Source organism: Thalassophryne amazonica, chromosome 22 (assembly GCF_902500255.1).
Source record: "Thalassophryne amazonica chromosome 22, fThaAma1.1, whole genome shotgun sequence".
Taxonomy (NCBI): domain Eukaryota; kingdom Metazoa; phylum Chordata; class Actinopteri; order Batrachoidiformes; family Batrachoididae; genus Thalassophryne; species Thalassophryne amazonica.
The window spans coordinates 13,317,645-13,342,014 of record NC_047124.1 but is presented as its reverse complement, the minus strand read 5'-3'; the positions used below and the strand labels follow the sequence as shown (position 1 = coordinate 13,342,014).

Genomic DNA, 24,370 nt, shown 5'->3' with positions numbered 1-24,370 from the left:
AAGGAGGTCTGCAGTTTCAAGTAGGGATGGCACTGTACCACTTTCAATAGTGTAAACAACAGGATGAGCCGATACCAATCTAATACCTTTTTCCCAGTCTTAAAATTCAGTTCATTTATATAGCGCCAAATCACAATATAAGACACCTCGTGGAGAGTCGTAGAGTTAAAATGTAAATTTACCAACTCCCTAGAGCAAGCACATAGGCAACGGTGGTCACGGAAAACTCCATCGGGCATTTTTTTTTAAGTTTAGAAAGTAACTTCAACCATGAAAACATACTCTGTTAATAAATACATTCTTGAAATTTGCTGCCCCCTAGTGATGGTATGAAGATCATTACATTTATCAGCCCTTAGTGGTTGTCTGAAGCAACAAGTGTGTGATGTGAATGAGAGCAGGTTATTCGTGCTGCTGTTCTTTTTTTTTTAGTGCCACTTTTTCGTCCAACATGGTAACTGAACAAATGGCAAATATCAGTTTTCTGTCAACACAACAGAATAAAAAAGACTGTTATTTCATGGAGAATGTGGTATGTTTGTTCTAAAACCTACATCAATGGACCAGAATGCACTGTGGCCACGGCTGTGTTCCAGCTGGTGATATGAAAATAATGAAACTGCCTCGCTGTCTTTGTCTCCACTGAGTTCGGAAGGTTCAGGCACATTTCATGTTGGCTGTCAGGCAGTGAATATGAAAAACATAAAAGAATATAAAGCTGAGTGAAAATAGATGCAGTATAAAGGAAAGGTTTAAGGTTTACCATGCTGAAAAGGTTGAGACTTTTTCAGAAAGCAGAGGGCAGTCGACCCAGTGCTTTTTTTTTCTTGGTTTCTCTGAGTCAAATAAGTCCTATACTGAATGCCCTTTTTAAGATGTACATTGTGACTGGGCCACAGGTAGCCTTGACCCTAGAACCTTCTATTTTGAAAGCAAGCACACAAACTGCTTGTGCCACCATAATGCCGTGCTAATGCTCTAGGACAGTGGTCTCCAAACTATTCCAGAAAGGGCCAAGAGGGTGCAGGTTTTCTTTGCAGCCACTGACTTCAGCAGGTGATTTCACTGATTAACATCCCTTTGAACAGGTGGGATGAGTTCATCAGTGAAATCCCCTGCTGAAGTCAGTGGGTGCAAAGAAAACCTGCACCCTCTCTGCCCTTTCTGGAATAGTTTGGAGACCACTGCTCTAGGATCTACAAACTGAGGGTATGTGCCTTAGCCTTTTTCCAATTTGGTGATACCACTCTCCACTAAACCCATAAAATTTGATTGTTGTTGGGGCTTGTAATTCTGGTTTGTTCCCTAATCAGTTGTTTTAAAATCCTTCCTTACATTTACTAAAGTAAACATGCACACATGTGCCTCCGTAGGGATCTTGTCCATGCAGCCAGATACTTGTAACAATGTTTTCAGCTATTCAGTGGGTACACTATACAAGCGGGTTACTTTGAGGTTTTTAGCTCGCCCCATAGGCTTACATCGCATAGCTGATCAGACTTCAATAGTGTTAGCATTCTAACTCAACACTGGACCGATCATCCTTTTTGTCCCGAACAAGCCACTTGGATGAATGCTGAAACGGCATGAAGGACTACCAGAAATCCAGTTGCTGTAGATGTGGGCTGGGTAACGTTGTGCTTGATGGGCCAAGATGGTGAAGGGTTTCCTTGCAACCAATCTCATCAACAGGTGATTTTACTGATGCACAGCCTCCCCATCATCTTCAAGTCCTGATTATCTGTGAAATCACCTGCTGAGGTGAGCGGCACCAAAGAAAACCTGCATCATCTTGACCCAGTAAATATGCTTGTAATTAAAACATCATAATAACCACTCTGTAAACTCTAAACACAGTTTATAGGTGGTCATGAATGTGTAATTATGTAATAGTAAATGTTTATTATGCCGTTATTAAACTTCATTTTATTCTTATTAACGCATAATGATGTTAATAAGCACATATGAAGGCTTGCAATGGCCTTATTACTAAATAAATAACGCTTATTACAAGTAGCTTAATTTTGCTTTTAAAGTGCAATGAATATGAAGCTGAAAGTGTGGAATTCTACGCTGGAGATGCATGCGAATTGTAATATCTGGACAAAGTGCACACTAACGCATACAGAGAGTAGTGGCAATGATATTTCGAGCAAGTGTGACTCATCCAGTCCAAATCAAGGCAGGGTGTGAAACGACTTGTTTGAGCTCAGTAGGCAGAACGCACCAGTGGGAGGACGGTGGAGAAGGAGCTCAGCGGGCTGCGTGTGTGGAAATCTGCTCCATCTCACTCGACGTGGATGTTGGCAAATTGAGGCCGAGCTGCTTTCTGACAGGCGGTCTCCTTCAAACCCGTAACGTGAGGCACGAAGAAAACGAGATCTGGCGTCACCACAAAACAAACACAATGTGTGATCATTATGATTGTTTAATAATACCACTGTCCACATTTGCACCATAAGGACCATTTTCACGACCCCCCCCCCCCCCCAAAAGGCTTTGTTTATTCATGAAACGTGCAAATGAAACATAAGAGTCTTATGTCATCCTGCGATTTTGCCAAATATTCTGTGACATCATCTTGTGTCTTTCCTGTCACCTCTCCTGCAGCAATACAAAATATAGAGTTTTGATAAGCGATCTCATTTCTGTGCGTTCCTTCATGCTGGAAGTCAATATGGAGGAAGGGGTTAGAAAATAGCACCCAAGAGGACGATTTGGACGTCCCACTCGTTGCCTTAGGACACGGCTGGCCAGACACAAATGGATGAGTGAGAAAAAAATGACTTTCATTTGTTGCCAATTTATTGTCATGCCCATTTTATTTGACACAAATAATAAGCTAGAAGGGCATTTGGCGTAGTGAATATCTCTGTGTCTCTCTATCACTCCCCTTTAAAGCTTCAGTGTGTAGAATTTAGTGCCCTCTATTGGTGAGGTTGCAGAATGCATTATGCTGGTTGTTGATGAAGTTTTTGTTTTTCTTCGTTTTTGCTTCCTGAGTGAAGTACGTCAGTCCCTTTTGGGCCAAAAACATATATTGAAAAGATGTGTGTTTGTTTTTAACTACTTCAAAATCTAACCATCTCTAGATATCTACAGTATCTTGTCCACAGACGCACTCACAGCAGTTAAAACAATACCCTGCTTACCGATTTGCTACGTGCAGGTTAAATGAACACACAGTGTGAACTGAAACCTTTAAGCCTGTGCACTGCCATCTAGTGGATGTACTGGTTAACATCCATGCCAACCTGAAGAACACATAGAGGTATATGGCATAGCTGATGTTCCTTACAATGCACGTAATACTCCAATTACGGGTAGTGGGGAGCTGGAGCCTATCCCAGCAGTGATGGGGCGTGAGGCAAGGTACACCCTGGACAGGACGCCAGTCTGTCACAGGGCCATATATAGACAAACAAACACATTCTCTCTCTCACACACACACACACCTACGGGCAATTTAAAGTTTCCAATACAACTAACCTGTATGTTTTTGGATGTGGGAGGAAGCCAGAGCACCCCGCGGGAACTCACACAAACACAGAGAGAACATGCAAACTCCACATAGAAAGGGCACAGGTGGGAATTGATCCCATGACCTTCTTACTGCGAGGCAACAGTGCTAGCCTCCAAGCCAGTATCGGGAGATTTCCACCCCGGGGAAGCAGAGCTGCAAGGGTGCCTTTAGCACTTGGCCCAGTGTGTGTACCGTTGGCTGCAGGCGGAAGGGCTCCAGGAGAGATATGCTGCTGACACCAAGCTCTCCCTTGCAACCAGGATGTTGCCTGCTCTGGCCTTTGTGGCACCAGAAGATATGGTCGCTTCGTTTGAACTGGTTCAGGAGGGACTGCCTGAGGAGCTCCAGCTACTTTGAGGACACCTTCATCGGTCGCCCAGGTAGGAGAAACCGCAAGGGTCCAGTTTTCGATTTTGCTATCTGGAATGTGTCAACCAGAATATGAGAAGGGCTGCCATGCACAAACAAGAGCGTAGAAAGCTGGCACCACCGTACAGCTGCTAGTGTTGGCTGTCACCACCTGAACATCTGCGTGTTGTTGGATATACTAAAGAAGGAAGGAGCAGTGAACAGTCTGTCCAGCAGTTGGGAGCCGGTGAGCCTGCCCCACCACAACCCAAGTGTACCTATTGTGGCCGACTATCAAGAGAAAGATTGCTTGGACTTCCTCTGCGGTATTGCCCACAATTTGCAGCTATAAACCTTACATGCCAAATTATCAAATAGTAATGCCAATTTTTCATGCTTGTTTTGTAAATATTTAGTTATTACAAATAAAGTCCCAATAAAACAGGAATGTTTTGTTTATATTTACTGTTGTATGTACAGTTTGAAAGGTAAATGCAATCTAGTACAAAAGAAAACATGCACGAGGTTGGGGACGGGGATATAATTGGGAAAGGACTGGCAGGAAAAAGACCGGGGGGAATGCCTTAGAACCCACCAAGCCACCATGCTGCTCATGACCCAAGTAACCATTCGTTTCACACAGTAGTACCTAAGCATCCTGTTAAGAGACGTAGTACTAAAGACATATAGATGCATAAAGGGCAAAGCATTTATATCACACGTATGCAATCCCAAAATCTTGCTATGCCACTGTTTTATTACAATGCAAGTATCAGTAGATATTGTACATTTTGAGAAACGTAACACTGACGTGTGCTCAAGACTACAGTATATTAAATACTCCTATTGCCCACTGGGTTCACCTCAAAAATATCCTCTGTTTCACTGTGACCTTCTCAACATGTGTCATCTGGAAAATCAGTCTCAAGTCTTTATTCCCAGACTACATTTTCACAAGGAGCACTGGAAAGTATTTGTTGCTCTCCTTCATAGATTGCTTCTCCGCAGTCCATTCAGATTGATGCACGTTAATTAAACATGTCTGAGTTCACGTTCTTTCTGGAGAGTAAGTGAATTGATTGATCTTGTGGTAAGTACGCTACAGAAAGTCATGCATTAAAGATGCAAAACGCTCAGATAAATAGGTATTAAGTTCAAGTTCTTGCTTTCTCTTTTACACTCTTTTTCTCTTCTTCTTCTCCTCTTCTGCAGTTTATTGCCTTTGCATCTTTGTTCTTCATCCTGGTTTCCATCACCACCTTTTGCTTGGAGACTCATGAGGCATTCAACACCATCAAGAACAAGACAGAGGGGATGCAGAATGACACTTTTCCAGCCTCTGGCCCACAGTATGAGATTGAAACTGATCCAGCGCTCACATATGTGGAGGGTGTTTGCGTCTTCTGGTTCACAATTGAGTTCCTGGTGCGTGTGACCTTCTGCCCAGTCAAGCTGGAGTTTGTAAAGAGTGTGCTCAACATCATTGACTTTGTGGCCATTCTGCCTTTCTACTTGGAGGTAGGGTTGAGTGGCCTTTCTTCAAAAGCTGCCAAGGATGTTTTGGGTTTCCTCAGGGTGGTGCGTTTCGTTCGTATCCTGCGTATCTTCAAGCTAACACGTCATTTTGTGGGGCTCAGGGTGCTCGGCCATACGTTGCGTGCCAGCACCAACGAATTCCTGCTGCTCATCATATTCCTGGCATTGGGAGTGCTAATTTTTGCTACTATGATCTACTACGCTGAGCGCATCGGCGCCAGGCCAAATGATCCAACTGCTAACAAACATACTATGTTCAAGAACATCCCCATTGGCTTTTGGTGGGCTGTGGTAACCATGACTACACTAGGCTATGGTGATATGTATCCACAGACCTGGTCGGGCATGGTGGTGGGCGCACTGTGTGCCTTGGCTGGTGTGCTGACGATAGCCATGCCTGTGCCTGTGATTGTCAATAACTTTGGGATGTACTACTCCCTGGCCATGGCCAAGCAGAAGCTACCTAAGAAGAGGAGGAAGCATATCCCTCAGGCGGTGCAGGGAGGCTCCCCAACCTACTGTAAAGCCGATCTCAGCACCACCTACAACAGCACTCAAGGTGACCTGTGCCATGTAAAAGGGAGCAGAGTACTAGAATGCAACCGCTCAGGTAAGACCACCAGACCAGAATATCATGACCACACAACCACACTAAAGTTCAAGTTGCACTGACAAATGTTTTCAAGTGAGAAAGGTGTGTGATTATCCCATCCTTTTTGTGTCTAAATGCCTTGTTTGTGATCCATCCATTTTCTAAACCTGCTAATTCCAGTTAAGGATCACAGGGAGGCTTGAGTCTATCCCAGCAGTCATTGGGTGAAAGGTGGGGGTATATTCTGGACAGGCCAGCATTATGTCACAGGGCATTGTCTGATACAGTACCTCATAAATGAATTTGACTTGGCAGAATTTTCTAAGATCGTTTTTTTATTTTTTGGTCTGGCAAAGGTCTAACTAAAAAAATAAAAACTGATGGCAACTATATCTTTTTTGTCTTTCATTAACATTGCAAGTTGTATCTTTTGAATTGACCTTATCGCAAAGTTCTGTAGACACCTGCTGGCAAATAGAATTCCAACTCTGCTCCTTTGTTGATTAAGGAAGAAGTAAGTCCAGTATTCACCTTATTCAGCCCCACCCACTTTTACAATGGAGGCATTTTCGTTTTGTCTTGGGCCCTCCGCTGAGCGGTGTTTTCAATATAGAACAATGGAAGTCATTCCATGGGTTGAAACAAAAACCTTTTTCAAAAGCTGAAAGGGAATGACTCTGGCTCACCCACGGGTCATAACAGAGCAGGAAGATGACATTAAAAACTGGCCCTCGATTATTTCTAACTACTTTCTGTTGTCGCTCAGTGTGGACCATTTGGCTATGAGGAACTACGAGCTTTGTGTTGTATAAAAGCACAACCAAGTTAAAATACTACCCGACAAGTAGCACCACCATAATGCCAAGATTATGTAACATTAATATACTTATGATGTTATTTCATGCAGTGCTTGGTTGTATCAAACGCCAGAAAATGAGTAAATTAGATAGCAGCTAACGCTACGAACACAGCTTACCCGTTTGTCTCACTAGCATTCGCCATGGCTTCTTCAACGGAGAGTTGTAGAAATATTACGAGGACTGCTTTCTTCCATCTGCGAAATATAGATTCATCCCATCCTGTCTATGACTGATGCTGAGACCCTGATCCATGCGTTTATCTCTTCTAGATTGGACTACTGCAATGTTCTATTTTCTGGTTTACCACAGTCCAGCATTAGGGCTCTCCAGTTGGTTCAAAATGCTGCAGCCAGACTTTTGACACGAAGCAGAAAGTTCAACCACATTACACCCATTTTGGCATCTCTTCACTGGCTTCCTGTCCCAGTGGGATCAGATTTTAAGATTCTGCTACTAGTCTATAAAATTGTTCACTGTCTGGCACCTCCCTACTTAGCTGACCTAATTAAACCCTACATACCGACCCAGGCTTTGCGTTCTCAGGGTGCAGGACTACTTTGTGTCCCTATGGTGAATAAGAAGTCTGCGGGTCACAGAGCTTTCTCTTATCGTGCCCCTGTTCTGTGGAATGATCTCCCTGCGTCAATAAAACAATCAAACTCTGTGGAGACTTTCAAGTCCAGACTTAAGATGCACTAATACTGGCATAGTATAGTTTTACACTTTTTACTCTTTTAAATTCATTTTATTAGGAAACAAAGCGTGCCGCGGCCTCAACTTTACATAAATTCTGCTTCTTTTAGAGAAGCTTAGAGCTAGTGGCCGGCGATCACCTTAGTATTTCCTGTTTTTCTTGTTGTTTAATGTTGGCAAATTATGCTGTATGTCTTGTCTTGCTGATGCCTGATTCTGGTTTTTTTTTTTCTCCCTGTTTAAGGTGCAGCTCCATCCAGAGATGGGTGTGGTTTTGTACTGCAGACCCTCCTGTCCTGTGCACCAACTGCATTTCCTGTATATTCGTTTTGTGAATTGTTCTGTAATTTATGTCTGTAGCATGGCCCAAGCAGAGGGTCACCCCTTTGAGTCTGGTCTGCTTGAGGTTTCTTCCTCAGAGGGAGTTTTTCCTTACCATTGCTGCTCTGGGGGTTAGTAAGGTTAGACCTTACTTGTGTGAAGCGCCTTGAGGCAACTCTGTTGTGATTTGGCGCTATATAAATTTAAATAAATTGAAATTGAAAAAAAAATGTAGTCCAACTATTTATCTGGGTAAAGATCCAGTGGTGTGGGTTTTTTCTCCATAAAATGAAAAGAACAGACATAGGGACATTTGGGTGGATGTTTCAAATCAGCGCCTTCAGCCAGCACCGGAGATCCTCGTCTTTCAATGGAGGAGGGAACAAGTGCTCATGCACAGCACTCAGATCTCTCCTTTTCATGTTCAAAATATTGTTCTGAAAGCGATAGTTTCCTCTTATTCCAGTTGTTGTGGCACCCACAAACTGAACAATTAATGCTGCTCATGTTTGGACACTTCTAGCATACTGTGTTCCCCGCGTAGCTAATCATTGACACAGTGGCAAACCGGAAGTTGCTTGACAAAATGGAGCCACCCACCCTGACTTCCTGAATAAGGTGAATAGGCCCAAAGGTTCATTATATCCAGATACCGTATAGTAAAGCAGATGAGAGTCTACAACTCCGCTTGGATGGACCACCAGTCCAATGCAAGTTACTTCCCCAGCCAAAGCCAGTATTAATTTATAACGTTGTTGGACTGGGACAATGCAGATGAAGGGTCTTGTCTAAGGACACAGGCAGCCTGAAGCACAGAGTGGGAACTGAAACCAGGTCTACATATTGATAGCCAAAGATCTATCTAACTGAGCTACCTAATCTGATATCTAATCTAGGGTGTAACCACAAAGCAAAACTGATAAAGTATTTTAATTGACCAACCGCGAGAGTATCTCCTCAAGAGTAGAAATATAGCTTTCCCCTTCAGAGGCACAAGCACCACAGCGGCTTCGTCACTGAGACTGAAATATTTTACCTTGTAGTCTTCATCCCTTGTTGCCACAGTGACGAGGGAGGCAGTGAAAAAGGTACTGAGAGTAGAAGATGAGAGCGGTCATAGTATTTCTTCCAGCTAGGATTGTTCATTTTGGACTGTAGGTGACTGTTTTCCCTCTGGACATGTGTCAGTAATTTACTCAGACACATCTGATATTGATGGAAATCATTGTCAGATTCTGTACAGTCTACAGAGTAGATACGTGCACCGGACTCCTCGCAATCTGTTTATTAGGTCTCAGAACCTCATTAAATAACCAAAGAATAATTCACGATTCAACTTTATTCACAAATGGTCTGCTGTGTTCGCCTGTGTGGTTTAACGTCGTGGTCACTGGAAATACACAATCAGGCACATGACGGTTTCGTTGCCTCATAACTAGATGAGTTTGGGTTCGAATCCAACCTGAAGTCTTTGCATGTGGTCAGTACACAAACCGTAACAATTTTAAACCCTAGACTACTCACTGGAGTTAAGAGTTAAAGATTTGAACTCTGGTAGAATGTTGAATGCAAAACTTTCTGGTGTTAATTTAACTCTGGACATTAGGACGCTTCTGTCAAGTTGATTTAACACTGCATCATTTTACAAACCTTGTTTTTTTTTTTTTTTTAAATCCTTTTTTTTTTATTATAACTTGATATCATGAAACACATAAAGCAGTTTAGTTTTTATAGACTAAGTTAAGAAAAACTGATATGGTTTTAGCGTAAAAGTAACTTTCTGCATAACTCTTCTGATTAAATCAAGTTCTTATCAGAGATTGATGTCTCCTGACTTAAAAGTGATCATTTGTATTAAAAAATAATCATATTTAGTTTGTCCAACTACATATGGCCTCTGAAAATGGAGGAACTACATATAAAAAAATGGTTAATTCAAAGTGTTTCCTTTAAACAGTTTGAATTATATTTGAAAGTTTGATCTACAAGCGCATCTTTGTTTCATATTGTACAAATGCAGAACTATAAAACTGGGTCACTGTCTAAATACTTATGGACCAGATTGTCAGGGTTTTTTTTTTTTTTAAACTTCCTTATTTTTGGGCTGCCCTGATTCTCCTCCACAGTTCTCTCAGCGGACTGCAGCAGGGGAAGCGATCTGACCATATCTCCAGAGGACAGGATCCCCATGAGAAGGTCCAGCACCCGGGAACAGGACCACCGGAGCACCGGGACATGCTTCCTGCTCGCTGCAAGTGACTACACCTGCCCCGCGGACGGAGGGATACGAAAATCAGGTAAAAAAAAAAAAAAAAAAAAAGTTTTACCCATGAATTTGTCATTTTATCAAAGTAATTTATTTGTGTAAAGGTGTGAAACCGTTTAGGGTGAATCATTCCGCGAGTCACATTTGCTGTTGTGCATAAATCCTGATACATTAGTTGTCATTCATAAATGTGGGTAAGTTTCGACTTCAAACGGATTTCCTGAGGGCAACTGGTAATAAAAGATCAGTCACAATCTTCATCCGTTGATCCGCATCCTCTTTAGCAACCGCAGCACCAACGTCCCTGGAGAGGCGAAGGCTCTTTGTTCAGGCCTAATCAGCTCAGGTAACGTAACCTGGGAATCCACACTGTAGAGCTGCCGCCGCCGCCGCTGCTGCTCAGTTACGGTGCAGCTTTTGATTTTGGCAATTCTGAAGGGCAGAAGTGTCCATGCAGCTGAATCACAACTGTTGCTTTCCTCACAGTTTGTCCTTTTTTTCTCTCTTTTTTTTCTTTCTTGTTGCTTAGTAACACTAATAAAACACTTGGTATGGCCATGTCTGTATGTTCACAAATAAACCAGATTGTTTCATATAATGCAGTCGGTGCATCCGGAAAGTATTCACAGCAATTCGCTTTTCCACATTGTGTTATGTGCAGCCTTATTCCAAAATGGATGAAAAAAAAATTTTTTTCCTCAAAATTCGTCTCACAACACCCCGTAATGACAACATGAAAAAAGCTTCTTTTTTATTTTTGAAAATTTACTCAAAATCAATAACTAAGAAATCACACGTACGTAAGTATTCACACTCTTTGCTCAGTACTTTGTTGATGCACCTTTGGCAGCAATTACAGCCTCAAGTCTTCTTGAATATGATGCCACAAGCTTGGTGCACCCATCTTTTGGCAGTTTTGTCCATTCCTCTTTGCAGCACCTCTCAAGCTCCATCAGGTTGGATGGGGAGCATCAGTGCACAACCATTTTCAGATGTTTCCAGGGATAGTCAGCCAGATTCAGGTCTGGGCTCTGGCTGGACCACTCAAGGACATTCACAGAGTTGTCCTGAAGTCACTCCTTTTATATCTTGGCTGTGTGCTTAGGATCATTGTCCTGCTGAAAGATGAACCATCGCCCCAGTTTGAGGTCAAGTGCGCTCTGGAGTAGGTTTTCATCCAGGATGTCTCTGTACATTGCTGCATTCATCTTTCCCTCAATCCTGACTCGTCTCCCAGTTCCTGCTGCTGAAAAACATCCCCACAGCATGATGCTGCCACCACCATGCTTCATGATGCCTGGTTTCCTCCAAACATGACACCTGACATTCACACCAAAGAGTTCAGACTTTATCTCATCAGACCAGAGAATTTTGTTTCTTATGGTCTCAGAGTCTTTCAGGTGCCTTTTGGCAAACTCCAGGTGGGTTGCCATGTGCCTTTTACTAAGGAGTGGCTTCCATCTGACCACTCTACCATACAGACCTGATTGGTGGATTGCTGCAGAGATGGTTGTCCTTTTGGAAGATTCTCGTCTCTCCACAGAGGAACACTAAAGTTAATTACAGAGTAACCATCGGGTTCTTGGTCACCTCCCTGACTAAGGCTCTTCTCTTTTTTTTGTGAAATGCTAGTTTCATGCTCGATTATATGGAATGTTGCGTCTTTTTGTTTTTTTGTTTTTTTTACACTGTATTCAGCTTTAGTGGTCACGTAATTAAAAATCTACTGGCCCAGTTAGAAATTTTCTGCAGTCCACCCAAACCTTTAATCGCAGTTTTGATTGACATATGAAACTAAGATCAAGTGCCACTAAAGATGCAAAAATGTAAAGGGAAACACAATCATGAATTGCAACCTCACCACCAGATGTCACTAAATTCTGCACACTGTAGCTTTAAAGATTTTTTTTCTCCCCTGCATAAGCAAGCCAGATTTTTTTTTTTTTTTTTTTATGTCATGAAACAAGCAAAATATCCAAAAAACACAGGAGGTGAGTAGTTCATCTTGGCATTGTATTATTGTTGAATATCGATGTTAAGTTTGTGGAAAGCACAGTTTGGATCAGCACTCAAATGGACCGGACCTCAGAATTCAAATGTTGTGGCTGCCTACTTTTAATACCGATGAACAAATCAGTTCAGCTGCCATGAACAATATGCGCTGACCTCGACTATCGTCGCATCACCTGAATGAGCTGATGCTTATTTCTGACTGGACAATGATTGGACATTGTTGGCAAAGTTTGCGTCCCCATAAAACCTTTGCTGGGGAACCAAACTGTGCATTGTTCCCAATCAGAAAGAACACAGACAAAATTTGCCTGCAAATTTTGCTGTTAGGTTTGTCAGCCTTCACCTTTAAAAGCTTTTATGCGGCACCGCCGGGGTAACAGTCTGACATAGAAAGGGCAAAACCTTCTGAACACTTTGACCCAAACTAAAGGTCACTGTGATCTTCAGATTACTTAAATTACCTGAGTTCAAAGGCAAGAAAGGGCAAAAAAAAAAAAAAAAAAGAAAACCTGTAAACTGAGCAGCAGATGAGTTGAGTTTATGCTGCAGCTGATGGACATACAATTTAAATTCTTGCTAAATCCAGAATTTTAAGCAGGTTTCGCGCTACATGTGGCCTGAAGTGTTGCTATTCTGTGGAGCCGATTGTCTTGTATCAGGAGTTAACGGCCTCCAACAAGCTAATCTAATGTCCTGTTACTGCTCTGCTGTAATCACTGCACCAGGCAAATCACAGAGTGTTGCGCTGGAAGTTGAGAATACTGTTAAATTGAATTTAAGCAGCTGATTTGGCACGCTGATCCTTTCTAGTTTTCCACAGTTCTAATGGGATAATATATCATTTAGGCTCACATATTCTCAAAAGTACACCAGAATATTAGGGGTAGTGATGGGGCAAATGGAATCGGAGATTCTCAGATTGAAATAACATTTTGAGGGGGAAAAGTCATTCTGTTTTGAGAATTAAGGCGTGGTTTTGTAATGTCAGTAGGTATCCGGGACTGAGATTTAATGTTGAACATTCTTAAATCAAACAGTTCAATCTATGCATGTAGACACTATCCCATCACCAGATCTTGGGTGTGAAACAGTTCATTTTAAGCTTAAACCCAATAAAATGTGAAGCAGTACAACGTAACTTGCCCCACTGTTAAAATATCTGATGTGTCTATTATTATTATTATTTTTTTATTTTTTTTTTTTTTGCCATTTATCCATCCATCCATTTTCTATACCCACTTACTCCAGTTAAGGGTTACGGGGGGAAGCTGGAGTCTATCCCAACAGTTTCAGATTTCATTTATTATTATCATTGTACATGACACCAGAAAAAAAATACTGTGCATGACAATGAAATTAAAAACAATCTCTTAAAAGCACAATTAAAATAAATAACTAAAATAAATAAATAGCCCTAAAAAAAATTCTACATAAGACCTAGTTTTAAAAAACACACAATCGCAGCATTCAGTGCACAAATAGCTCTTCCCACAAAGCTATTTTAATTCTGTTTGTTCTGTTTTTATTGACATTAAGTATTGCAATACAGATCAAGCCAATGTGCCTTTTCATTGTTGTCATTAATAAACATATACGAACTAGCCATTTTGTATGTATCAGCTTGGGACCATAATTTTGACCTTGAGCTTTGACATTGCTGGTTGAATGTCCAAAATAAAAAAAGAAAATCTAAATTTTTCTAATCCATAGGCTCAGTGCAGTTACCAAGTCTGAGTTATTTATTATTTTTTTTAAATCAGATTTGCCTATGATATCCTGCTAAGATACAAGCATATTTACACAGACACAAAAGCAAATTTTACTTTTATCACAACTTCACATCACATCATCAGCAAACTGAAAGCAAACAAAAACTGAGATATTAATTGTGCTATGATTTTTTTTTTTTTTTTTTTTAAACAAGTAGATGTTGTGCATGTGCCACACTTTACAACATAAACAAAGCTTTCATCCTCGGCCACTCCTCCTCAATCACAAACAATGCAAATCAATACAGACCAATGATAATCACTTTATTGTGGTGGGACTGTAATAAAATGAGTGAAAATGAGGCTTGTTTGTGTCTCTGTGATAAGTGAAAGGTTAAATAAAAAGTAACATAACTCAGTTCTGACACCAGATTATCCTGAGTGCTACTACAATTATTTTATTAAGGTTATTACATATTTTAAATGTCATTTTTCACACCAAAATGCCATTATTCTTGTAACAGTACAACTTGTTTCCCTCAAAATATTATGTCACCAAAATTGAACTTCAGTATTGCTCTTGTCTTGAAGAGCAACTTTTGCCATGTCCTGTTTCAAAGCAAAAACAATTTGATTTGTAACATCATCACTTCGTGTTTTCAGCAGCTGCAGAAAAATAGTCTCGGTGAATCATGCTTCAAAACAATGCAGTCTTGTAAAATCTGTGAATAATAAAAATGTAACCCAACATATAAAAGTCACAAACAATGTGAACAAATGTGTTTGGAAATAATTGCTGCAGAATCCAAGGAGCACTGTCAGTGATTGTTTATGGTAGGAAGCTAAATATACCTACGTTTGAGTGAGCGATTGCTCTGTGAAAAAGGATGAAAATATCTTTACTGAGGCTTGTGTGAAGCACAGTAAACAACAACAACTCAAACTTTGGGGGTGATGAAAGTCCAGAATTGTACAGCGTCTGTCCATAATGAAACTAATCTGCAGATTTCACCACCGCTGTTCGTCCAAATGGACCAGATAAAAGAAGTGCCGCTTTAATCGTTTAAAGCTACAGTGTGTAGGATTTAGGGGTGTGGAATATAGCATTGGTAACCATTTATATGCTCAGAATGTGAGTCCCTGTCATCAAAGGAGCGAATGTGAAGTGAACCAACATTGTGTAATGCAATCTGCAACCTCACCACTAGGTGATATAAAATCCTACACACTGTAGCTTTAACATTCAATGTTTATCTTTAATGTCTGAGGACTATTTGAATCTTCATCTCTGAATTACTTTTTCATGTGGCTCCTTAAGGAGAGCATGGTGATGGTTTCTCTCTGAACAGTGCAACTCTTGTTTTATCGACGTGGGCGTCCGACCAGCTGTGGCTCTTCTGCTTTGCGGCTGCAGTCGCTGCCGCTGATGAGCATAAAAAGCCGGGTCCACTTTGCTCCTCGTTACCTGTTGGCATTAACCCAGCCTGCTCTCTGGTCAGCCCGGTCAGCTGCTGCTTAATTTGCCTCTCAGTGCTGCGCACGGTGCCATATGGTAACAAGGCTGCATTTCCATTCGCCGTTCCTCATCGGCATTTACACCGGCTGATTGGCATGCTTCATTTGAAATCTGGCTGCTATGGCTTGCTTGTTTGTTTTGCAATAAATGCCAGATTTCCGGGGTGCATGACATGTATGTTTAGAGGTTTGAGCTGCTGTGAAGAGTGCAGAAAGCATTAATATTTAATTTGTATTTTAATCATCCTCATCATCGTGAATATGTGCAGACTACAGCCTGATCTATTCGTTATCTTGTGCAGCTTGTGCATGCTGGTAGAGTCTTCCTATGACTGTTTGAAATGTGTGCTGCAATGTAATGCCACTAATGAAAATATTTGTAAAATAATTTTCATTTTTGATCAATTACAGCTGTATAAATTAAGCATGAAAGCTGTATAAATTAAGCATGAAAGAAAATACTCATGATGATGCCATTTGATAATTTAAGAATAACAGCAGCTGTGTACTTCCTGAGATATGATAGAATGGATTTTTAATCTTTTGAAAGAGGCGGAGCTGCAGCTGAGGCTCAGATAATCTGATTGGATACTTGCAGGGTGGGCAACAAGCAACTAGAGGAAAATTATTTATCATTGTGGAAATAATGGAGAAATACTTTTTATTGTTATATATCTATATATATTTTTTCATCAGAGCTTTGTGATGTCATAAGACAAGAATGCTAAAGAAAATATTGGAGATACCACCTACCTCAATCACCATTTTTGTCAAAATTTTAATTTTTAAGACATTGAATTGTCAGTTGGAGACTCACAAATTTGTCAAAGCAGGAAAACGGCATTTATATCGTGTGACTGTTGGAAGATAGCCAAAAGTTCCCGGCAACTTTCCAGGTACAATCTCTCCTTTTCACTTTTCTGTTCCATGGCATAGCTCTTACAGTACTGGAATCTGAATGAGCTAATGTAGGTTTGATTCTTGGTGGAATCCTAACCTAATTTTTTTGCATGTTCATGACAAATTATTTCTTTTTTCTAAGCACATATATATATATATATATATATATATATATATATATATATATATATATATATATATATATATATATACATACACACACACACACACAGTGGTGGGCACAGATAACCAAAAAATTAACTTCGATAACAGATAAGATAACTGAAAAGTTATCTTTGATAAAGATAAACTGATAAACCACCCAAAAATGTATCGAAAGTTACAGATAATCGATGACTGATAAATTCCAGCATTGTCTATGGGACATTTTCAGTTACTAAAGAGCTGAAATTGATTTTTAACACAATCACTTTTGAAAGCATCAAAAGCGGTAAAAGACCTAAAGAATAAGCAAGAATGTTTGACCGTGCTGCCCCCTGCAGGAAGCAGCACAGACAAATCCTGAGAGCACCCACGAAATCAACTCTTTATTAATCATAATCATTTTTCTTTCAACCTTCTGCCCCTGCTGGAAGCTCTTGTTTACAACAGAGCTCCCACCACAGAGCCACACCAAGAGCAGCCATAAGACCAACTCCCTATCAATTTTAACACGCCGGTCAGGCGGTGGTCTTGAAAAATAAAGTCATACTAACTTATGGTTTTATGAAAATACTGATAGAATAACTCCATTAATGTCAATTCTGTCATTTGTACAAAGTTAAAATATAACATATCTTTTAATGTTGAATAAGGCACTAATTCTGAGGTTTTGTAACAGACCACAAAGCATTCTGGGTAAAAGTGCTAAACAGTGATTGGTTCAGTAATCCATTATGTAAACCAACACGTTAATGTGACGTGTGTTGGTTTAAAGATAAATGTGCTTTTGTAAAATATTCCATTTTTATTTGTAAAAACAGGCATTTTTACGGAGCCCTGGAAGTGTCATCGCAATTGCATGTTTTAAAACTTTTATGATGTTGTAAAACGTGCACTCAATATTAGTAAGTAAGTAAGTAAATTTATTTATATAGTGCCTTTCACAGACATAAGGCCATGTACACGTTGTCGGGTATTTGTAAAACCGAATATCTTACCCTTTCAGTTTGGGGGAAAAACTTTACATCTACATTGAACTGTATAAATGTGTTGTAATTAGTCTGCCAAACCTTTGGGTGGCGGTACTGATTAAAATTCTATCCAATCAGGAGCCTTATTCTCTTGTCGTCACTTCCACAAAAACTAAAAACATGGTGCCAACCTCGTTCATGTGGACCGATAAGGAGTCGGAATTACTTCTAACCATAGTTTTAGAATACAAAGTTAACAAATATATGCACACAAAATGCGCCTGGACAATACCAACACTTTGAGAGCAGCCATGTACCCAGACGTTTAATACTGCCATGAACACTCCTGGCCAGTAGATGGCAGTAGCGGCCTTGAAAAAATGTCAAACAAAATTCCAGATAATCTGTCTGCTACATTTAAGATGCGTGGAATTTAACAAATGCAAATACACTAACGTCTGTAAACCCAGAGAATATATTCACGAGAGTTTTAGGCACTAGAGTTTAATGCTGTTATCTGTGGACCCTGAACAGAGTGTCTGAAATGCATTTGTCCTGTCGTGAACGTCTGAGATTACCTTATGCTACCCATAATGCATTGCTGCCTGGCACAGCATGTGCTCACAAAACCTTAAAAATTAGCACATTACTTTAAAACGAAAACATATATCTGATATTTTCACTTTATAAACTTCAGACATGACAGTAATTTTAAATAACTTGTCTAAAATGAGTGGTTCAAATTTGAACCATAAGTTAAACATGTACGCCTCAGGTTGACTTGGTGACATTGTGATTATGTTAGTATGGTGGTAAAGGAAATGACTTTTTTTGGTCACCAGTTCTCCTTTGCTTACAGACGATAGAGTGGTTTCTGTTTGCAGAGGGTAGAACAACATGCCTATTAGGAAACTTTTAACAGGTAGGTCTCAACAGCTTTAACTTTTTTAAAAATGTTTTTCACTGTTCAGCTTAGTTTAGTACGTTATCGGTTTAAAAGTTATCGGACAGTAATTCATTGGAAGATAATTAGTCCGATGATGGTTTCCGATAATGAAAACATTATCGGAATTATCTTTGATAATTCTCTGTTATCGGAGTCGATAACATTTGTCTGCTTTCAATGGTCAAAAATGAGATTTTCCTGGCTCTGTGTTTTTGTGAGTCCGGTGCCTGTAGTCAGACAGACAAATGAAGAGATCACTTTAGCAAAGACAAAAATCCACATATTTATCATCTTATATCATTAGCACTGTAGCTAACTAGCTGTATGCTTGCATAACTTTTGGGAGGTCTTCAAATTCTGTGTCACTCAGACACGTAGACACTAAAATATTTGAGTTGTCCCTACAAAGCAGCTCTGCCTCCAAAAAACATTTTCAAACTAAGGCTTTGTCCGAAATCACTCCCTTCAACACTCAGTCGTGTACTCATACTCTGGGCACCACACAGTTTAGTTGTATTGTAGGAATTTTGATTATTATTAAAGACAAATCCCCTTTATCAAGACAAGTCTACAGGGGAAAAAGAAACTTTCTGAGGACCAAATCTTTTTTATAAAGAAAAGGCTTTTATTTGGGGGGGGGGCACATTGTATCAGCAGCCCGATTTATTTATTTTTACTATTAACATTTTAACATCTTTTTGTGCTAGCCATTTTCTAACATACACATTGTGTTTCTTGGCTGCTTGAGAGTTGGATGATCACTACTGCTCATTCACATGCACATCGCCTTCTCTCTGTTTTATGCCCTGATCTCTTTCTCTCATTCCTTCAGTTTATGTTCTAAGCACAACTTGTTCTACATCTGTTTTAATTTCTCTTCCACATAACCCAATATCCTGTCGAAAGACAATTACTGTTTGGCAAAGTAAAATGCTGACCACTTGTTAAATTTCTACATTGTTGTCTGACGGACAACATCGAAAGTGATTTCAGACACGGCCTCTAATTTGCTTTACCATCATTGTGACAAAACGTGCTGTGCATGCACCTCATTACACAGTATGTTACTGTTGCTCTGTCTTACTCCTGTCTTCTGTCTTGTCTCGGTTCACTCGGCTGGCTTGGACTCGGATCGTTGCCTGCCTGCCTGTGTGTGTTCATGTCCTGTTCCTGCAAAACCACAACCACCTCCACCACTGCCGCCGTCGACTCTCTCTCGCTTCACACCTCTCATCTGAAGGCTATGAGAAATCCCAGAGCTTAAACAACATAGCGGGCATGGCGAGCATGGCTGGTAACACCCTGAGGTTGTCTCCTGTGACCTCGCCGTATGGATCACCCTGCCCACTGAGGCGCTCTCGCTCCCCCATCCCCTCCATCCTCTGAGATGCCCAACCTCAGGCTACTTTGAACTCATGTTAAGAACTCGCATTCTACCCCCACATGAATCACCACCCTCTGGTATTATTACTGACCTCAGTAGATATTGTGATCAGTGGTTAAACTTGAAAAAAAATTAACTTTCTCCTTCTGCCTCAAGGTTAATATTCTTAGCCAACTAGTCAGTTCTGGCATACCTTTTAGTTGACTGTTGTGGTACTTTCAGACTTGAAGTAAAACGCCTGGTGGTTTCACAAGCTGCAGCCATAACATTTAATAAAGGACATTAATAATCAGGGATATTAGATGTTATATTTAGATACCTTGAAAAATGTGCTTCCAAAAAAAGACTGAGATGACATTTCATTTCATCCTCATTTGACTGTGATGTTGCTTTGTTGCTTTATTTTCGGGCTGGAGATGGGAGCAGGAAGATGGGCGTCTGGAAGACATCTTTTTTAAACTCACATAAGCACATGCACAGTCTGTCGCCATTCACCTGCTGCTGGGTCTGCTCGTGTTTTTGCTTGGATCATCTCATAAACCATCATCTGCAAGCAGTGTGGCGAGGAGAGACTGATTTTAAGGGTGTGCACGGGGTTGAATTTTAAACGTGGTGTCACATTGGCTTGCTGAACATTAGAACCACAGACATCAAACTGGGGTTTTGTTTGTCTTTGCATGTGGGATTATGCTCATCGATTAACATGTTTCTCCCTCGATGGTTTTTTGGTTTGTTTGTTTGTTCGTTTAAAAAAAAGACGAGTTTTTATATCTCTCTTTACTCTCAGATAACTGCAGAGACATTTGTACTGGTTTCACACAAGCAGAAAGCGGCGTTCTGTCAATGGGTTTCGCGAAAGGTAACATTCTGAGGCCAGATTGCAGAAACCTCTCACGCGCACTTAAATAATTAAAAAATCACAGGGGTAATTCAATAATCATTAGAAATATTTCTGCAGACAGAGTCAAACATGCACCATTAAATGGTTCCACCTGATGTGTCTGTAAAAAAAAAAAAAAAAAAAACTGATATAAAAAAGTTCACCCATTGCACTCAAATTGGTCTTCAAAACCTGAAACGTGCATTTGGAAAAGATGGTGTAAAACCAGTTTGAGTGTTGTCATAGAGATGTTACATCATAACTGACAGCTGTAAAAATATCACGATGTAACATAGTTTATTTGGACCCAATGATTATCACAACTAAGTTTAGCCAAGCGGTTGTTTCCAGTGTAGAAGGTTCTTGGTTCAAGGCCACCCCTGCCCATTGTCCATGCAATGTGGATTTGCTTCAGGAAGGGCATGCAGTGCAAAACTTGTGCCAAATCAACATGCAGATCCACCTCAGATTTGCTGTGGGGTTTTTTTTAATTCTCCATAAGTCAGGTTCTCAGGTATATAAGTAGTTGGAGAGTGGTACAGTAATTTTTTTAAATTCACTTATTTTAAATCTTTCTTGACCCTCACCCTTCTTCTCATAGTGTATTTAAAATCTCTTAATACCTTTTGAGATTTAATGCTAATAAACAGCAGAAATAGTCTTTCAGACCCAATCAGTGTCACCTACGTTATACTCAGGTAGGGATCAATGAGTACTCAGGGGTAAAATATAAAATGCTTCAATCTTGTTGAGACGTATACGTTATCATTTGTGTGATCATAAGATTACAAAAAAAGTGCGTCTGGGATAAAACCCCACAGTGTCTATGGCCTAAATTTATGGAGTTATGGGGTAAAAACAGCAAAATGGTGACAAAGACCCGTGTCAGTTTGCACAGTGGTCAGACATCAAATTTGTTCTAATTTTGGTGAAAGGTGATGCAAATGATTGGTTCAGCTGAGAGGATTTAAAAACAGAATGGTTGACTGTTTTGAATGATTGGTCTCCAAAGTAGCAGACAAACAAGGTAGACGTCTACCGGATTCTGTGATGGTGATGATAATTAATGAATACCATTTTAAATAAAAAACAAATCCACAAAGTCCCTCATCACTAATTAAAATCAAAATTAAAAAGGAGCCAGTGAAGGGAAGCCAGAACGGGTGTGATGTGATCAAACCTCCTGACTTTTTTTTTTTCTTCAAAACTCGAGCAGCAGTATTCTGTTCCATCTGTAGATATGTCACACTCTTACGTGGCACTCTAGAAAATAAAACATTACAGCTATCAATTCTGGACAACAGAAAAGTATAAATCAAAATTTGAGTATCTGCCATAGAATGAATAGGTATAATCACTGCAATATAATGCAATGAAAATGGGCTATCGTACAGCCTCCCTACTGTGCAAAAGTCACACTGAGATTTTTAACTTTTTCACACAGACTCTCAGTTACCAAGGGACAATATTAATTGATCATAAAGACTTATCAATTTTTATCTGTGTTCAATAGCAGAAAATCTTTCATTGCAACCACACAAGACTGTAGTTTTGTGATCTGAGAGACATCACTTGCAATACAGACCAGCAAGTACATGTGGAGGTTGTCAACATAACAGTGAAAATCATTTCCGTGACTCCAAATAATCTGACCAAGAGGTGTAACATATAGGGAGAACAACAGTGGACCCAAAACGGTACCCTGAGGTACCCCAAATTTCATAGCTGAGAATTCAGACGGTGTGCCGTTATAGTGAACACATAATGCGATAACTCAACATAACAGATGGTGCAGACTGTTCCTTTAAAAAAAAATAATAATACCATTAGCTCAACAAATAATTTGCAACACTGTGTCAAAATTGGAGTAACTTCAATATTTGACCGTTGTTCAAACTCAGGTTGGCTTTAGGTATCATTTTGGCTTTTTTTTTAAACCCATAACTCCACGACATTTGGCCATGGATAGTCCAAACTTTGCCTTTTTGGATTCCTTGTGAACAGACGTATAATAATGTATACTTTTCAACATATTTGAAGCATTTTTCAGTTTTAACCCCTGCGTTGACCCCTACCTGACTATACCTGGCACTCATATTTTTGTGTAGGCTGTAGTATACTCAGACTGGATTGTAAGTGTTGCTTTGCCACCTTAGGTGGTAGCAAAAACCTGCTTGGACCATAGATAAAAAGGGGAATCAGATGGTTCTTGGGTCTTGTCAGAATCTTGCTGATTGCTGTAACTGCCCTTTTCCCCACAGAATGATTCCAGTTGTCTTTCAAACTCAAATGGGAGCAGCCTTGTTTTTTTTTTTTTTCTTGAAAGAGGCTGCGTCATTCATTATTAACAAAAGCTGTCATGATGTCGCACAAATGGTGTGGCACCAACAGGTGCAGGACAGCAGACATCAGTGATGCGTCTCACACGTCCCTTTCCACGTCTGTATCAGTAGCAGAGGGTTGCTTAGCAACTGGCTCGTGAGATGCATCTTATGCCACATCTCGGCAAAAAGTCAATTTAAAAAAAAAACAAAAAGCTCTCCTCTTGCAAACATTGCCCTGTCTGCACACCAGATTGTTGAATCACCCCTGCTAGTATGTTTTCATCATTCCTGGTATCTGCTTAGATGTATTATTTGCGCGTGTCAAGTTCTTGAAGAATGAGACTGATCAAACCTGATGCATTTCTGATATTTCGGGGTGTGTTTATATTTTGTTTAGATGATTCTTTTTCCTATTTGAATGACGGTGGGATAAGACTGTCATCAGTATGAGGACCTATTGCAGTGGGAGGATCCCATGTGGCGCTATGAGGCCCCTCCTACAGGACAATATCGACAAGAAGTCATGCGTTGCTGCTGACAACCGGCCAGCCCACGGATCAGTGAGCAAGAACTGATGAACAAAGGGAATTCTGGGAGGACTCGAGCATTTACTACAGCTGAGTTCCTGCTGCACGGCTCAACCGAACTGTCACATCAGTGGGGAGGTGGGCGGGGCTTGGTGGGTGGAGACAAGCAGCTGTACAGTAACGCACCTGTATATAAAACAACAGCACATGAGGGGCCGAACGGCTCCGTTCCCACATCCGTGTTTTGATGGCGAATCCGGCGCTGATCACTTTTCTCGCTGTGGTATCCCTCCTCGCAATAAGTGTATTTTAGACGTATCATTTGATGCACTTTGTGTTCTAACAATGGGAGTATATTCAAATATGAAATTCTACATACAGTATATACAGTGTAGAGAGACAAATGTGCTAAGTTGAATAAATGTGACATTTTGATTTAGTTTTTTTTCCACTTTTCGTTTTTAGTAGGTTAATTGCTCAACTGTGCGTTAATGTTTGTAATCTTAAAACTCCAGGGTAAGAGCAGCAGTCTGCAAGTTCCAGTGAGCGGACTTGAGTGGCTGTCACTCTTCCCATTAGTTTTAAACCACCTTGATGCTTGTATGAATTTGATCTCTCGCACTGCCACGTAAACTCGTCGTAAACTGTGCGAGGCAAAAATTTCATGCCACTTGCGTGACCTAGTTATGAACATTGCACAACCTATTCGTAAACACTGCGTGTCATTGCGCGCAGGGCCTCGTACAATTTCCAACAGTTTACGAGTTTACTCATTGGCATGTCGAATTGCGTGCCAGTGCGGGGATCAAATTCATGCAAGTGTCAAGGTGGCTTTAGCGTGTCATTGTAGAAGTCCTCCAATGGTGCATTTTAAAGTGCAGCTATCCTGCAATAGTGCTG

General features: G+C 40.4%; 1 protein-coding gene across 3 annotated transcripts in view; it reads left to right on the top strand.

Annotated features, from left to right (window-relative positions):
• kcnc2 (potassium voltage-gated channel, Shaw-related subfamily, member 2) overlaps nucleotides 1-23,541 on the top strand; it is a 101,397-nt gene extending 77,856 nt beyond the window's left edge. Inside the window, exons 2-5 of one of the 3 annotated variants that reach the window (XM_034162996.1) lie at nucleotides 5,084-6,017; nucleotides 10,000-10,170; nucleotides 10,424-10,485; nucleotides 19,596-19,668. In XM_034162996.1, coding sequence (XP_034018887.1) covers nucleotides 5,084-6,017; nucleotides 10,000-10,170; nucleotides 10,424-10,476 — 1,158 coding nt within the window. In that variant the 3' untranslated portion in view covers nucleotides 10,477-10,485; nucleotides 19,596-19,668. Of the gene's footprint in view, nucleotides 1-5,083; nucleotides 6,018-9,999; nucleotides 10,171-10,423; nucleotides 10,486-19,595; nucleotides 19,757-23,340 lie in introns of those variants that run through there. The other 2 variants (XM_034162995.1, XM_034162993.1) reach the window with 2 other exon arrangements.
• The last annotated feature ends 829 nt before the right edge of the window (nucleotides 23,542-24,370 follow it).